The sequence below is a fragment of the Ascidia mentula genome, chromosome 9 (assembly GCF_947561715.1).
Source record: "Ascidia mentula chromosome 9, kaAscMent1.1, whole genome shotgun sequence".
NCBI lineage: Eukaryota > Metazoa > Chordata > Ascidiacea > Phlebobranchia > Ascidiidae > Ascidia > Ascidia mentula.
Genome location: NC_138574.1, coordinates 11880730 through 11896098, shown reverse-complemented (window position 1 = coordinate 11896098; position 15369 = coordinate 11880730). Strand labels below are relative to the sequence as shown.

The 15369-nt window shown below is 37.6% G+C and overlaps 3 protein-coding genes across 22 annotated transcripts in view; all 3 read left to right on the top strand.

Annotated features, from left to right (window-relative positions):
• Positions 1–15369, top strand: part of LOC145912932 (uncharacterized) — a 100276-nt gene that overhangs the window by 44593 nt on the left and 40314 nt on the right. For all 20 annotated transcript variants that reach the window (XR_014403322.1, XM_083000401.1, XM_083000389.1 and 17 more), the window contains 2 exons: positions 3017–3166; positions 3413–3610. Coding sequence is in view for 19 of the 20 variants with exons in the window: in XM_083000401.1 (XP_082856527.1) it covers positions 3017–3166; positions 3413–3610 (348 nt within the window). In the remaining variant the exon portion in view is untranslated. The remainder of the gene's footprint in view (positions 1–3016; positions 3167–3412; positions 3611–15369) is intronic.
• Positions 3763–8314, top strand: LOC145913724 (E-selectin-like). Its single transcript, XM_083001470.1, has 13 exons — positions 3763–3817; positions 4000–4176; positions 4240–4353; positions 4440–4590; positions 4667–4809; positions 4948–5058; positions 5514–5729; positions 5923–6111; positions 6388–6570; positions 6959–7114; positions 7175–7351; positions 7423–7550; positions 8210–8314. The coding sequence occupies exons 1-13, from the start codon at positions 3763–3765 to the stop codon at positions 8312–8314; spliced, it is 1905 nt and encodes a 634-aa protein (XP_082857596.1).
• Positions 8308–14838, top strand: LOC145912941 (P-selectin-like). Its single transcript, XM_083000411.1, has 9 exons — positions 8308–8452; positions 8750–8830; positions 9075–9239; positions 10064–10161; positions 11063–11345; positions 12094–12191; positions 13946–14228; positions 14324–14439; positions 14547–14838. The coding sequence occupies exons 1-9, from the start codon at positions 8347–8349 to the stop codon at positions 14679–14681; spliced, it is 1365 nt and encodes a 454-aa protein (XP_082856537.1). The 5' UTR covers positions 8308–8346; the 3' UTR covers positions 14682–14838.

Genomic DNA, 15369 nt, shown 5'->3' with positions numbered 1-15369 from the left:
TTGGAAAAATTTCGTGCGTGACGTAAACCAATGTGTACAGTAAAATATCTGGTTATTATACGATTCACCTGACCCATTTAATGTTTTAAATTGAGATTAAAGAGAAATAAGATGCGCGTAAACGTATCTCCTACAGCTTTTTGCATTCTCTACATGAAGTATACCAAAGGTACTATTCTTATGAAACGTACAGGATTATCCAAACGGACCTCCGTTTTCAGATTAGAATCGGAGTCTCGCTTCGTTTTTTACGTAATGAATCGGATTGGTTCGCCACAAAAGAAAGGCCGAAATTCAATGGAACAATCCCCTTATCTCCGTACATTCGTCCCGTGTGTCTTCCTTGGAGTAATCTTTCAAACAGAACCATCATACACAGTAACGGACTAAGTATCTCCAACAATTTTCTTCAGCTGCCTGTGGTAAAATATGTTAAATTCTAACCGCGCTTTCCCCTTTTTTAACTCAGCTTTTTTAACATTTACCATTTTTTAAATTTAGAATGTCTTTCACGTAATAACGGGTTGCACTTTACAGGTGAAAGAGAAAACAGAACAACAGTCGTAGTAACTGGATTTGGACACACTAATTATCAAAGTCAAACCTTTCCAAACATTCTGCAGCAAACCACGCAAGAACTACAACAAGATGCAGTGTAAATACCACTCGTCACTTTATACAAAAAAGCTAAATATGTTTGTGTCCTATAATAACAGACAATATGTATGAAAATATTCCATTTTTACATTTATGGCCTTTTTCCAAGAGTTTGGTAACGATTTGTTCGTCTAAAGTATTATTGTGGTTAAAAATAACTTCATCAATCAAGACAAAGACGATACTTTTTATTGCTGTTTTGATCAGGTGTCGTCAAGGAATCCAACGTCACACGCGAACAACAAGACAGGCTTTGAGTTACACGAACCGCATGATTTGTGCCAGATCTCCAACAACTGCAAGAACTCTGTCTGACGCGTGTACTGGAGACAGTGGTGGGCCGCTCATAAACCAAGTAAAGCTTTATTCTATTAAGGTTCTTTGAAATGCCTAATGGAACTCTTTGGTATACCCGTATACGTATGAAGTTTAAATACAAATGTATATATTATTTGTTTAAAATCTTGTAACAGCGCTTGGATTCCCAAACTGGCGAAAGTTATTGGATACAAATGGGGATTGTCAGTTTTGGAATTGAATGTGCTCTTAGGGATGAAACAGATGGCTTTGTGTATCCTGGCTACTACGCAGATGTTGCGGAGATGCAGAGCTGGATTGAAGAAACGATCAACGGTTCCAAGTAAAAACTTTGTTCAATTCCTATTATTGTGTGTTGTGAAGATAAAAGAATTATGTCTGCAATTAACCTGACAACAAGTATATGTTGAGTTAGTTTTATCAATGGAAAAACAAGCAAAACTTACCAATTGCAAATAGCTTCCAGTAAAAATGTTTTTTTGTCTTTAAGCGGTTACACCGCACAACATGTAATGAGTAAATCCACCATTTTTTGTGATTTTTGGTGTTATAAGAAATGCTAGAAATGTCGCAGAGAAATTTCTGAGATAAGCATTTTATTGAATCATGACCGAGGTTGTGCTCTTTCATAACAAAAAATGTTTTGTTTTGTAGCAGGATTGGCCGTAAATCACATCACCGAAGTAAGTCACAAATTACGTCACACACATATAGATAAAAGTGCTCTTTGTTCGCACAATTATCAGCTTATCTCTTCTGATCGATACTTAGTGTAAGTGAGGTTGGGCCTTATGCACGGGATAGAGATAATTAACTAAAAGAGGCGTTTTGTTTTTTTCAAATATTGGGGTATACCTAAAGCTAATCGTAATAAGGCTACACAATATTTTCTTGGGTCATGCGGTATAGCGTATGTCGATACGAAATCGTAGTGCTTGCAGCCTGCAGTAGACGAAGCTTGCAGTAAGTATCTGGTCAATGATTAAAAAATGAGCAAACGTACAATACCCTGTTCTAAAAAGTTGTTTTATGTGAGGGCATTTAATTAACTAGCAACCAAGTTTTTCGCAATTTCTGTTGTGTTATTCTCAAAACAAACAATGTTGGTATACCATAACTGGCCAACTAACTGTTAGGTGATGAATGTGAAAGTAATCCATGTCAAAATGATGGCACATGCCAGGATGAAGTTAATGGCTTTACGTGTACTTGTACACCAGATTTTGGAGGCACCACCTGCTCTGAGGGTAATACAGTTTTTTTGGTCATGCTTACAATTGAAATTTATCAAATAACCCTATAAATTTGGATTAACTTATTGCAAATGATTGGTCTTCGTCCAGGAAATTACAAGTTTTATTGAAAACAGACACAATGCGCCCAAACCTCCATTCAAGGAGTTCATTTGCCTTTATTAAATTTTTAAAATTTTACTCTGCCAATAATTGTCAACAGTACCAGTAACTCCTTTTTTCGCCAATTTGATAGTTTTGCCACCACTCAGTCAATTCCTAAATCTACTGGATATCCTCTCGAAGACGTTGGTAATAAAATCGATATCTTGTCACTAAATGGTCTCCCAACACTCGTTAACAATAAACCAATTCTTTATTCACAAAATAATGGCCCATGCATGTAATTTAAAAACCATGACACAGCACTTTTGGACAAACAAAAACCAACCTGATCTTATGTTGTTTGGTTTATGTGTTTGATCTAACTAAACACCTAGCTTCCAGGTAAAAGTGGAAGTCCTCTGCGTTTAGTTTCAACCAACCGTGTTTAACGCAGACAACTGTAATATCCACTCTCCCCATCTTCGTTCTGAGCGAATCTCTCATCCAAGTCGTCGATTCGATATTATGTTATCGATATTATGTGTTGGATCTTTATACAACGTTATAAGACACATGTTAGTGTTGCGTCACCAATATTTGCGCCCTACTACCGATATGTCTTTGCTGTTTATCTATTTAAAGTTGAACCTTTACCAGTTAAACTTGCGATGCTTTAATGTATTAAAAATGATTTCTTGTAACAGCTCTGGGCCAGGGAGAAGGATGTGAGTCAAGGCGAGATGAAGTCAAAGCTGGCCGAAGATGCAGAAAGCCTTGCTCAAGCAATGCAGATTGCAAAGGACTAAAAACGTGCCAGTGCGACAATATCTGCGGAATGTCTTGCTTTAACCCCGGTAAGATGTCACAAAGTGCCCAAATTAGGGAAGGGGGGAGTATTTCACCGCTCAAAAGCTTGCATCAAGTGTTTTTAAATAAAAGCTATTCGATCATCATATAATTTATGTATAATGATACTAAAAGTAAATAAGTAGCACTGAACTTGCTATAGCAACATCTAAATATTCTTAATATTTGTTGATTGGAAGTTAGTTAATTAAGATAAAAAAGTTTCAAAAAAGTACCCTTGAACTTTATCGCAGATGTTCCTTGTCCGCCGCTGACCGTAATCCCCAATGGAAAAATTCGCTATCCACGTGCAAAAAAGTACGGAACGAAAGCTAAATATTATTGCAACGTTGGCTATCAAACGATAGGCAGGACGTCAAGAAAATGCAGAAGCGATAAAAAATGGTCCGGCAAAGCGCCGTCCTGCATCCGTGACCGTGACACACCCCAAGGTAGTAATTAGTCGAAAAGGATACTAACAACACGTGTCAACAAAAGAGGGAGTTGTATAATTAGAAGGCTTAATGCGAAGATTAGTGTTACAGTGATAATATCACGCAATTACAAATACGCGACAGCACCACATTAGATTGCAATTTTCACAATGTCTGGTTTATGTTTGGCCATAGCGGAAATTGCATGCACTGTTCCAAAGAGAAGTCACAGTCATGCGAAAGTAAGAATAGAAACATTCTAAGTTTTGTCTTTCCTTTTCACTGATGATCTTTTGAAAGCTGCAAATTTCAAAAGAAAACCAGATTAAACCTACAAAATTGGATAGTTTCATTTCCAACCTTCTACAGATGTATTTTGCACCTGATAAAGTGAAATATATTTTAAGTAAGGCGATGTAATGCTCCTGATGCGCCACCAAATGGCCGAGTGGAGGACCGCGGTGTGGATTACGTCTTCGGGTCACGTGTTCGATTTGTCTGCAACGAGGGATTTCGAAACACTGGAAGCTCATTTGCTGTTTGTACTGCCGATGCAATTTGGGAAGGGTCTGCCAATTGCCATGGTAACTGCTATCAACTAACTATCAAGATAAACACGTATTTTACTATTGTCGTTTTCTCAATAGTTCATTTGGATTGCGACTTTGAAAATTTCCACAGTCCAACTTGTGGTTACACATCTAGTCCTTTAGAAGGTTGGAGACGCCGTTTCACATACACTGATCGCAATAACAGAAGAGGTGTTATTTTCGTTCTTTTGCATTCAAACAAACTGGTCGTCGCCAATCCGTATTTTACATATAAAGAGTTGAAAATTGCCTTGCAGGTTATGTTGTTGATGCTTCATTTTACACCAGTGAAAAGTCACTTTCATCACCAGTAATCCTGCAATCAGGCAATGACAAGTGCTTTAACTTTTTTTACAAACTTCACTATTCCAACTCTCACTTGGTCTTGAAGATATCTGGAAGTATACGGTAATGTTTTTAATATGCAAAACAATGCACCAGTTGCGTATTTCCATTTTTGCAGCGAAATGTTTTATTAATGCAGATGGAGGGATCGTGTATCACGCAGTCTATGGATGCCTGGAGAATTGACGGTAAAACAAAATCGAGTAGGCAGACAAGTGTCATTTGTGGCAACATCTGGCACTGTCAGCTTGGATGATATAACAGTTGCAGACGAAGCTTGCAGTAAGTGTGCAAACGTAGAATACCCGTAATTGTCCTAAAAAGTTTTTTTATGTGGGGGCTTTTTGTAATTAACCACTAACAAAGTTTTTCGAACACAAAATGTTGCTATTATACCATAACTGGCTAACTAACTGTTAGGTGATGAATGTGAAAGTAATCCATGTCAAAATGATGGCACATGCCAGGATGAAGTTAATGGCTTTACGTGTACTTGTACACCAGATTTTGGAGGCACCACCTGCTCTGAGGGTAATACAATTTTTTTGGTCATGCTTACAATTGAAATTTATCAAATAACCCTACAAATTTGGATTAACTTATTGCCAATGATTGGTCTTCGTCCAGGAAATTACAAGTTTTCTTGAAAACAGACACAATGCGCCCAAACCTCCATTCAAGGAATTCATTTGCCTTTATTAAATTTTTAAAATTTTACTCTGCCAATAACTGTCAACAGTACTAGTAACTCCTTTTTTCATTCCTATTTTACTGTTTATCTGTAAATATCTGTGCCTAACTTCTACAAATAGATGTCTCAATAATGGACATATTTTGGGTACAGTGGAAATAGTTGTGAATTTTGCTTTAGTAACAAAAAACCTAAACGTCCAGATTTGATGAACCATATCCACAGAAATAAGTTTTTTATCTGTTATTAAATTGTATTCAATTGCAATTTAATTAATTCAATTGTATTGTGACAGATCTGAAATGTCGACAATGCCCTGAACGTCTGTCAAATGCGGTGGTCTCCATAACCTACCAAAACCCTAATAAACCATATCTTTTGCCTGGTACACAAGTAACATATGCATGTGATAGAGGTTTCAAAATAGCAGGAACATCATCTAAACTCAAAACAGTTTTATGTAATTCGAGAAGAAAATGGAGTGCAAATCCTGATACTATAAGTTGTGTGGGTAAGTGTTTTGTAGGATACTTGCTGTGAATTAATGTTCTCAGTTAAAAAAGTTGTAAAGATTTAAATACTGCACCTAAAATTCTGAAACCAGTGTCTAAAATTTGATGTGATGTCTAATCACAAAATATCTAAAAAGTTAACGCATGAGAAATTTTGTATCCTGTAATTTTTAAAGAAATATTGTTTTTCAGTTAAGAAATGTCCCCCAATACACCACTTACAGAATGGTGAAATGCAGCCAAGTTTACAGACAGGTGTGGGCCATCCAATGGGAACCTCAGTTGCTTTCACATGCTGGCATGGTTATCGGTTAGAAGGCGCAAACCACATTGAGTGTTTACCAACAGAAAAATGGTCAAGTTCACAACCCAGCTGTGTTGGTTGGTTATTTTTTTTCTGATTTGATTTAATTTAAATGCTAGTATGCAACTGTACTGGTTATGGCATGTAGATTTACCACAAACATTCACGGTATTCCAGTAGGTTAAAATCTGTCAGCTTGTTATTTGAGACAAATATATTTCGCTTTGAACAGCATCATCAGTGTAAAAAATGCAGAACAACAAGAGATTAAAAACAAAAGAGCCTCAGTGCTTGCAAGAATTAGCAGATTTATTTCACAATTTTCATTCACAGAAATAATTATTGATTTGCAGAAGTAAAATGTAAAAATTTTGGTGTGCAAAATGGCCGCCTTGTTCCATTCCAACATGTGTATGCTATCAACACTGTGGTTCGAGTTGAATGCAACAATGGATATAGACTTCAGGGTCAGGGAAATGTCACATGCACCATTAAAGGAAGTTGGTTTCCTCAACCTCTTTCTTGTGATCCAATTCGTAAGTATAACTTAAAGACAAGAATTTGCTTGTTGGCATTGACTACATGGTTAGAATGTATAAACAGAAACATTCTGACCTTGCAATCAAATTTATTTTTGCGTTATTTTTATTTGTCCAGTTCTAACTCTCTGCAATTGCTTACTGATTGATGGGTACAGCCTGCACAGTCAGTGTTTATGTGCACTAATAGTGAATTAGTGTTAAAAATATCAGCATACTACAAGCTAACTAGAAAATTCTTAGGTTTTTTATATGCACTTAAAGTAAAGTATTTTTCACCAAAATTGACAAATCAATCGAAGACAAATAGCTACATGTTAGTTTTGTTTCAATTATTTTACTATGTCCTCACAATTCTATAAAAAAACACTTGATGTTTTTTTAGCTTGTAGCCATCTTGCACCACCTACTGGTGGTTCCATCACCCATCGGAGTGAAAGTATGGTAACTTTTGCATGTGAAAATACCTTGCGATTAGTTGGTGCCCGAAGTGTTCGTTGTCATTTGGGTAAATCGTCTGCAGAAACTCCAACTTGTGAAGGTATTGCATAGAAGTAACCAAGTTCAACGCCTGTTTACCAAAATTGGTCTTTTTGGGTAGTCACATGGAACAGTTGGGGTGAATGGAACTTATGGGGTCCTTGCACTTCCACATGTGGCTCAGGGTTTCAATTAAGGAGAAGGGAATGTCCGAATTCACCTCCTAATACTGTCATGTGCAGGGGGAAAAATGTAGAAAGAAAACACTGTGAAAATGATCCATGCAGTCCATTATCAGGTGTTTTATTTTATTTCACAATTCACAGAGACTACAATAACATAACTGATACCAAATGTTTGTTGTTTCAGATCCAAGTTCCACTTTCTTTTATGATGGAAAAGAGTATTTGTTTTTTGACGAAACAAAAAGCCAGCCACAGGCCAAAGTTCACTGTAAAAGTTATGGTGCTAGCATGGTCATGATAAAAACAAAAGATGTATTTATAGCCATTGGAGATCATATGGACTCAACACTAACCGGTAGTGTTTATGTTTTTTTTTAGCATTTTTAGGCAAACATTCTTTTTTTTAAAAAAAACATTTTTTGGTAGTTATTTTTGAAAATAATATTTGAATCAGCAAAAGTTAACAATAGTTATCAATGTTTTAAATATGAAAAAGGCCAACTTGTACAAGATTACCAGTTTCCACTGGGAAGTTGAGTACAAAGATAGTTTTTTTGATACCATAACTTTGTTAATACAAAAATCTAAATACCTATTTATAAACTGACAAAGGTGAATAATTCATATTATTGGCTCCACATGCTTATCATATGATTATTGTGACACGGGGCCTGACGGCACTATTGGTTAAGCTTGCTTGGTCGTAGTGTTTCCACCTTGTTTGCTCCGTAAGGTTGCACCTAGTTTGGTGCCCAACGGATGACGGTGACTGTATAGTCACCACAAAGTGGAAGTCTTTGCTTGGCCGTTTGGTCTGCAAAGTTCGTCTTATAGTCACACCAGCTGCACTGATGAGACCTTTTAGGTCGAAACAGTGGCCATCTGTCTGCAGCTTATACACAAGTGAATAAAAACATCTGTTTCATGTTTTTTTAATGTCCAAAAAGGACTAACCCATTGTTTTGTTTAAGATTTTTATTGGATTGGGTTGGAGCAAAGATGTAATAAATATTGGAGATGTAAACGTTTCTGGTTGGACAACAGTGTTTATGAATTTGAAAACTGGCGTTCACTAGTTGTTCTTCCGACTACTGGTTATTGCACCTCCATGTCTACTCACAAGTGTGGCTCGATTCGAACGCCCAGTTGGACATCGACGCAATGTTGGAAAAACGGAGACTGCTCACATCCTAAAAAAATTCTCTGTGAAAGAGGTTTTTCAAATGAACACTTTTCCAATAGATTTATGTTATATTTTAAAAACATTCTTTTAAGACTGTCCGTGTCTGAATGGTGGACATTGTAATGCGATAGGTTCTTGTGTCTGCCCTGCGGGCTGCACAGGTGTTAAATAAAAAATAAATAAATGAATAACTTCAGGTTAACTGAATACTTGATTGCCAAATGTGTGCAACCTTACATTCCATTTACCACGTTTTATTTATACATATATACATAAATTGACTTTCATCTTGCAATGAGAATTTCCTAATGGTGAAACTTATTTTTAGAAATTTTACCAACAACTACAAGCACGGTTGCCACCACTCAGTCAATTCCTAAATCTACTGGATATCCTCTCGAAGACGTTGGTAATAAAATCGATATCTTGTTACTAAATGGTCTTCCAACGCTTGTAAACAATAAACCAATTCTTCATTCACAAAATAATGACCAATGCATGTAATTTAAAAACCATGACACGGCTCTTTTGGACAAACAAAAACCAACCTGATCTGATGTTGTTTGGTTTATGTGTTTGATCTAAACATCTAGCTTCCAGGTAAAAGTGGAAGTCCTCTGCGTTTAGTTTTAACCAACCGTGTTTAAAGGCAGGCAACTGTGATATCCAATCTCCCCATCTTCGTTCTGAGCGAATCTCTCATCCAAGTCGTCGCCTGTTCCGATTTAGTTGTGCTGATGGTTACGTTTTACTTGGAAGGAAAAAGGCCGCCTGTTTGGACAGCGGTGAATGGTGGCGGGAATTGCCGACATGTGACGGTAACTTGGAAATTGAAGCTTTTATCACGCAGAATATTGATTTGTTGGTTTTTAATGTAACAGAACTTGATAATGTTGGCTTGAGTACGCACATACCTTCTCTAAACAATAGCTGCATGGCTTGCTTTGTATTTACACACGTAATCTCAACATATCGTCTTTCTTTATTTTCACATGGTAGGGTACAAAGGGCTAATTCAGTATATTTCGAATTGATCAATGGAAAAACCAAATTCAGTGTGGAAACAAATCTGTTTAGAAACAAGATTTACGGATTTGCTCATAATTCTGACAATAAAGAAACTGGCCCTCACTGTTGTCAACATTGTCATGTTTCATACGATAAACGTTTCGGTAAGAACTTGTGCCATTATCAGTTTGAATGACGCAGTTGGTGTAACTCCATTATTATATGGAGCTGCCCTGACTGACGTCACAAATAAGGCACGTACGGGTGGTGACGTCATGCTGTTATCGGCCACACACGACTATAAATCTGTTTACCCATATATATCTGTTTAATTGCAAGTGGAATGGTAAATCCCAAATCATTTCCAAATATAAGCGCATAATCTGGATAATTGCAAAATACAAACGATTTTTTTCATTGAGCGAAATGCTGATTTCAATATGTTGCACAACCCAATGTGTCTCTTGAATAATGGATTGCGTAAAAAAAACATTGTATTTTTTTGCATTCTTAGCTTTATTTTTTCTGTGTAAGACTTAAGTCATGCTTTGTAATCATTGGCAACAAGAATTTTAATTAGTGAGCTTCACATACATCAATTTTGCAAACCAACATCTCTTGAATCTAATTTCAGTGATTCCTTGCACGATTCAACCTGATGATCTTCCAGATGGTGTGAACGTGTCCGAAAACGGTCAAACGTTTCCTCCCGGCGCTCAAATTCACCTAAAGGTGATAATTTAACACTTCAAATTATTAATGATCTTCTTCGTTACCGACATACTAGTGTGATATTTCATATACTTTAAAAGGCACAGGTAGCCGAAATCGTCGTTGATTGCAATAAATCAGGAAGGATTGGTTTTAACGCTAAGATATATGGCGGTGATTTCTCGTTAAACAGTGCACTGACCCTCATGTTAACAAGTAAAGTATTTTTATCTTTTACTTAAAGTTGGACTTCTCGCCCTATGCAAGCCCAATAGTATACAGATGTCTCTTGACTTCACTATTAGTTCGTTCTACCGACGACAACCGCGCAACCTGTTTACGTGTGTTGCGCAACAATAAGCCTTAAGGAGGGACTTTTCCACTGTCAGCTCATTGAAATACAAACCCTAACCAGCTGACATATCAGTAAACCCACTCACTAAGTGGGTTGGTCACAGTGACAATGAATGAGACAGTAAAAAGCAAGAACAAAAAGCGACACATTGACTTTCTTGGCTTCGACGAAGGTTTTCAAACCGCAATTTTTACGGCATTTAAAATAATACAGCCACCTGAGTCACACGAACCGATGACGGGTCTAGCGCAGTTATAGTGGATTAAATCTAAAATAAATAGCAACGTTAACATTTTATGGCATTAAGAATGTGGTTTTTAACTTTCTTTACCTGATAGCGCACTTGTACCCCACAAAATGTCATAACGACGCAATTGTTGACCTTCTTTAGTGGAAAGTTGACCATTGTTTTTAGCGTCCGCTTACCTAATATCATATCAGTGCAACAGCTAAAAGGCCACGCACTGATTATTGAAATAAAAATTCTTTTGATGTACTAACAACATTAAACCAAGGAATCATTTGCGAGCCACTTTATCAGCGACGTGCAACTTTTGTTGTTTTAAGTGTAAAGACCGTGAAGCAGAACTCTCTGGCGATTCAACTCGAATCTGCGCAATAGGTGGCATATGGAACTTGCCTTTTAACACCACCTCATGTCCGACTCACTGCATTCAATTGACGAACCCAACAAACGGTCAAATTGTGTGTACATCCAGGACTGCATGTCCCAGAATTGGTACAAGTGTGGTTGTTGGATGTAATAGAGGATATGTAGCAAGTTATGGTGGCGAAATAGTATGCGAGGGGAACCCAGCTGCGTGGAACCGTGAGATACCCACATGTGAACGTAAGTAACAGTTTAATATATGCCTCGAGATGTGGGTTTTAATACGACAAATACACACGTAATCTCAACATGCCGTCTTTATTTTCACGTGGTAGGGTACTGGGGCTAATTCAGTATATTTCGAATTGATCAATGGAAAACCAAATTCAGTGTGGAAACAAATCTGTTTAGGAACAAGATTTACGTATTTTCTCATAATTCTGACAATAAAGAAACTGGCCCTTACTGTTGTCAACATTGTCACGTTTCATACGATAAACGTTTCGGCAAGAACTTGTGCCATTATCAGTTTGAATGACGCAGTTGGTGTAGCTCCATTATTATATGGAGCTGCCCTGACTGACGTCACAAATAAGGCACGTACGGGTGGTGACGTCATGCTGTTATCGGCCACACACCACTATAAATCAGTTTACCCATATATATCTGTTTAATTGCAAGTGGAATGGTAAATCCCAAACCGCATAACAGATTATTTTCGAAATATAAGCGCATAATCTGGATAATTGCGAAATATACAAAAAAAATTTCATTGAGCGAAATGCTGATTTCAATATGTTGCACAACCCAAGGTGTCTCTTGAATAATGGATTGCGTAAAAAAACATTGTAGTTTTTTGCATTCTTAGCTTTATTTTTTCTGTGTAAGACTTACGTCATGCTTTGTAATCATTGGCAACAAGAATTTTAATTAGTGAGCTTCACATATATTAATTTTGCAAACCAACCTATCTTAAATCTAATTTCAGCGATTCCTTGCACGGTTCAACCTGGTGATCTTCCAGATGGTGTGAACGTGTCCGAAAACGGTCAAACTTTTCCTCCCGGCGCTCAAATTCACCTAAAGGTGCTAATTGAACACTGCAAATTATTAATGGTCTTCTACGTTACCGAATTACTAGTGTGATATTTCATATATTTTTAAAAGGCACAGGTAGCCGATATCGTCGTTGATTGCAATAAATCAGGAAGGATTGGTTTTAACGCTAGGTATATGGCGGTGATTTCTCGTTAAACAGTGCACTGACCCTCTCGTTGACAAGTAAAGCATTTTTGTATTCTACTTAAACCTGGCTTTCTCGCCCTACGCAAGCCAAATAGTATACAGATGTCTCTTGACTTCACTGTTAGTTCGTTCTACCGACGACAAGCGCGCAACCTGTTTACGTGTGTTGCGCAACAATAAGCCTTAAAGGCCGCATCTCTGTATTTCTATGGAAAAGACTTTCCCGGTTGGGAATTGCCCTTCTCGAACTCCTGCGTAACAGAGTAAAATTGTGTGTAACAATGCAATGGGTCATGCATGGGCGCCAGTGTTCTGGTTGAATGAGCGCAGATGAACAGGCTGTTGCCAGGGCGATTTTCAGCGTGTTTGGGGCAGTTTTAGTTTGTTTTTCAGGGCTATTAGTCAGGCAGTAAATTGGTAGAGGGTGCTGTTGTACATGTAGCTGAAAAACTACCCAAATATTGAGGTTGATTTTGTGAAAAAATGAATCAGAGAAAGTATGTTCAATTTGTGATTTTCTGTTCGTGCGGACCCTTGGCAAGGAATTGTGGCCAAATTTATAATCAAAATAACTACTTAAACTGCTCCCCCGGGGGCATTTTGACCCTCTGTTGGCCATTATTTTGGTCAAAAAAGCAGAAAAAAGTGTAGGTTTGTTTTGTGAAAAAATGAATCAGAGAAAGTTACCTCCATTTGCGATTAAGTGAAGCCACCAACCCTCCTCTACACAATTCATGAAGAATTAGATGTCTTGTAATTGTCTTGGGGCCCCACCGGGGCTGTTTGTACACCCCCTAGGACTGACAATTTAGCAGTTAGCCTTTGCAAAACCCCCCAATGTGCTGTCTTAATGCAGCTGCAATCAATTTTTTTTCTGTTCAGCAATAGTAGACCCCCTTCATGAGTCATCAGACCCGGCAATTGTTTTTGGCAAACAAGAGAAACTGTAACCAGGTGCACAATAACAAATGACTTCTAAAACTCAATTTTTAGGATTTAATTGAGAGATGCGGCCTTAAGGAGGGACTTTTTTCCACTGTCAGCTCATTGAAATACAAACCCTAACCAGCGGGCATATCAGTAAACCCACTCACTAAGTGGGTTGGTCACAGTGACAATTAATGAGACAGTAAAAAATATGTTCAGCAAGAATTAACAGCGACACATTGACTGGCTTGGCTTCGACGAAGGTTTTTAAGCCGCAATTTTAACGGCATTTAAAATAATACAGCCACCTGAGTCACACGAACCGATGACAGGTCTAGCGCAATTATAGTGGATTAAATCTAAAAAAAATAGCAACGTTAACATTTTATGGCATTAAGAATGTGGTTTTTAACTTTCTTCACCTGGTAGCGCACTTATCACCAAAAAATGTCATAACGACGCAATTGTTGACCTTCTTCAGTGGAAAGTTGACCGTTGTTTTTAGCGTCCGCTTACCTAATATCATATCATTGCAACAGCTGAGAGGCCACGCAGTGTATTATTGAAATAAAAATTATTTTGATGCACTAACAACATTAAACCAAGGCATCATTTGCGAACCACTTCATCAGCGACGTGTTAAAAATTTCAACTTTTGTTGTTTAAAGTGCAAAGACCGTGAAGCAGAACTCTCTGGCGATTCAATCCGAATCTGCACAATAGGTGGCATATGGAACTTGCCTTTTAACACCACCTCATGTCCGGCTCACTGCAACCGATTGACGAACACAACAAACCGCCAAATTGTGTGTAGATCCGGGACTGCATGTCCCAGAATTGGTACAAGTGTGGTTGTTGAGTGTAATGGAGGATATGTAGCAAGTTATGGTGGCGAAATAGTTTGCGAGGGGAACCCAGCTGCGTGGAACCGTGAGATACCCACATGTGAACGTAAGTAACAGTTTAATATATGCCTCGAGATGTGGGTTTTATTACGACAAATTTCCCACTCAAATTTTGAGTGATTCTCATAACTTTTGTTGCAGTAATACAATGCAAAATACACCCACAAGATCTTTCTGATGATGTTGGCGTTTTCAAGTATTCTAAAGCCGATTTAGGCAATCAGAGGTTTCACCCGGGAAAGCGCATTAATCTGAAGGTATGCTTGTCCCATCTGCAAAACTGAACATAATGTCCCGTACTTAAATATTATACATCAAAAAGATATTTACTGCCCCCTTGACACTATTGTACGGTGTTATTTAGTGCATCAATGAAGATCTGGCTCTTATTGGTAAGCCGGACCGGATTTGTATGTTGGGAGGTTTTTGGGATACAGCTCTTAATGCAACATCGTGTCAAGAATCCCCACCAGTTGATTCAACTGACATTCCCAAGTGATAAAATATGAAAGAAAATAGCTGTCGAATTTTTTTTATTTCAAAGAAAAAACGGCCGTGTTATGCTTTACAAGCATTTACAATGCATAAACGATTAACTGCAATTGTATGTGATTAGTAAGTTCATGTTGTTTTTCAGAGCGATTGTAAATAAATAAGACACATAATATGCCACTGAGGAAGCGATTTAGGCAGTCTTCTCGAAAAGAATTTTTACTAGGTCAGTTGTTAAGTGGTGACACTGCCACAAAATCACGAATCAGGGGATTTCTTGTGATTCAATTTTCCACATAAATGCCCTTCAACATTTTGATACTCTAGATTTTCCACAACACCTTCAAACGAACTGCCTGACCAAAACCAATACCAAAACTGTCCAAAACAACTTAACACTGACCCCATACAAAACCCTTTGCATTGTGACAAAATTATTCTCAGTTACACAGCAGGACATTTACCGGCCCAAAACAATGTATTATAACTACCAAAGCAATACACATAGCCTATGCATACATACATACATACATATGGCATTCGACATGCCAGAACTGCTTGATATGATCCATGAAGCCGATTATCAAAATACCCGGAAGAGGGTTTGGGAAATTTGTCAAAACATTAGGTAGCAGAGGATAGAAAAGTCGTTTAATTTGGACCACTTCGGTTCAAATCTTAAAAAATATAGATGT

Excerpts from the sequence above, each read along its gene's own strand:
- LOC145913724 (XM_083001470.1), top strand. The coding sequence starts at position 3,763 with ATGTCTGGTTTATGTTTGGCCATAGCGGAAATTGCATGCACTGTTCCA. Across the intron at positions 3,818-3,999 it reads ATGCACTGTTCCAAAGAGAA|TAAGGCGATGTAATGCTCCT; the intron begins GTCACAGTCATG and ends ATATATTTTAAG. Across the intron at positions 7,551-8,209 it reads TCATGATAAAAACAAAAGAT|ATTTTTATTGGATTGGGTTG; the intron begins GTATTTATAGCC and ends GTTTTGTTTAAG.
- LOC145912941 (XM_083000411.1), top strand. The coding sequence starts at position 8,347 with ATGTCTACTCACAAGTGTGGCTCGATTCGAACGCCCAGTTGGACATCG. Across the intron at positions 8,453-8,749 it reads AAAAATTCTCTGTGAAAGAG|AAATTTTACCAACAACTACA; the intron begins GTTTTTCAAATG and ends ACTTATTTTTAG. Across the intron at positions 12,192-13,945 it reads GCGCTCAAATTCACCTAAAG|TGCAAAGACCGTGAAGCAGA; the intron begins GTGCTAATTGAA and ends TGTTGTTTAAAG.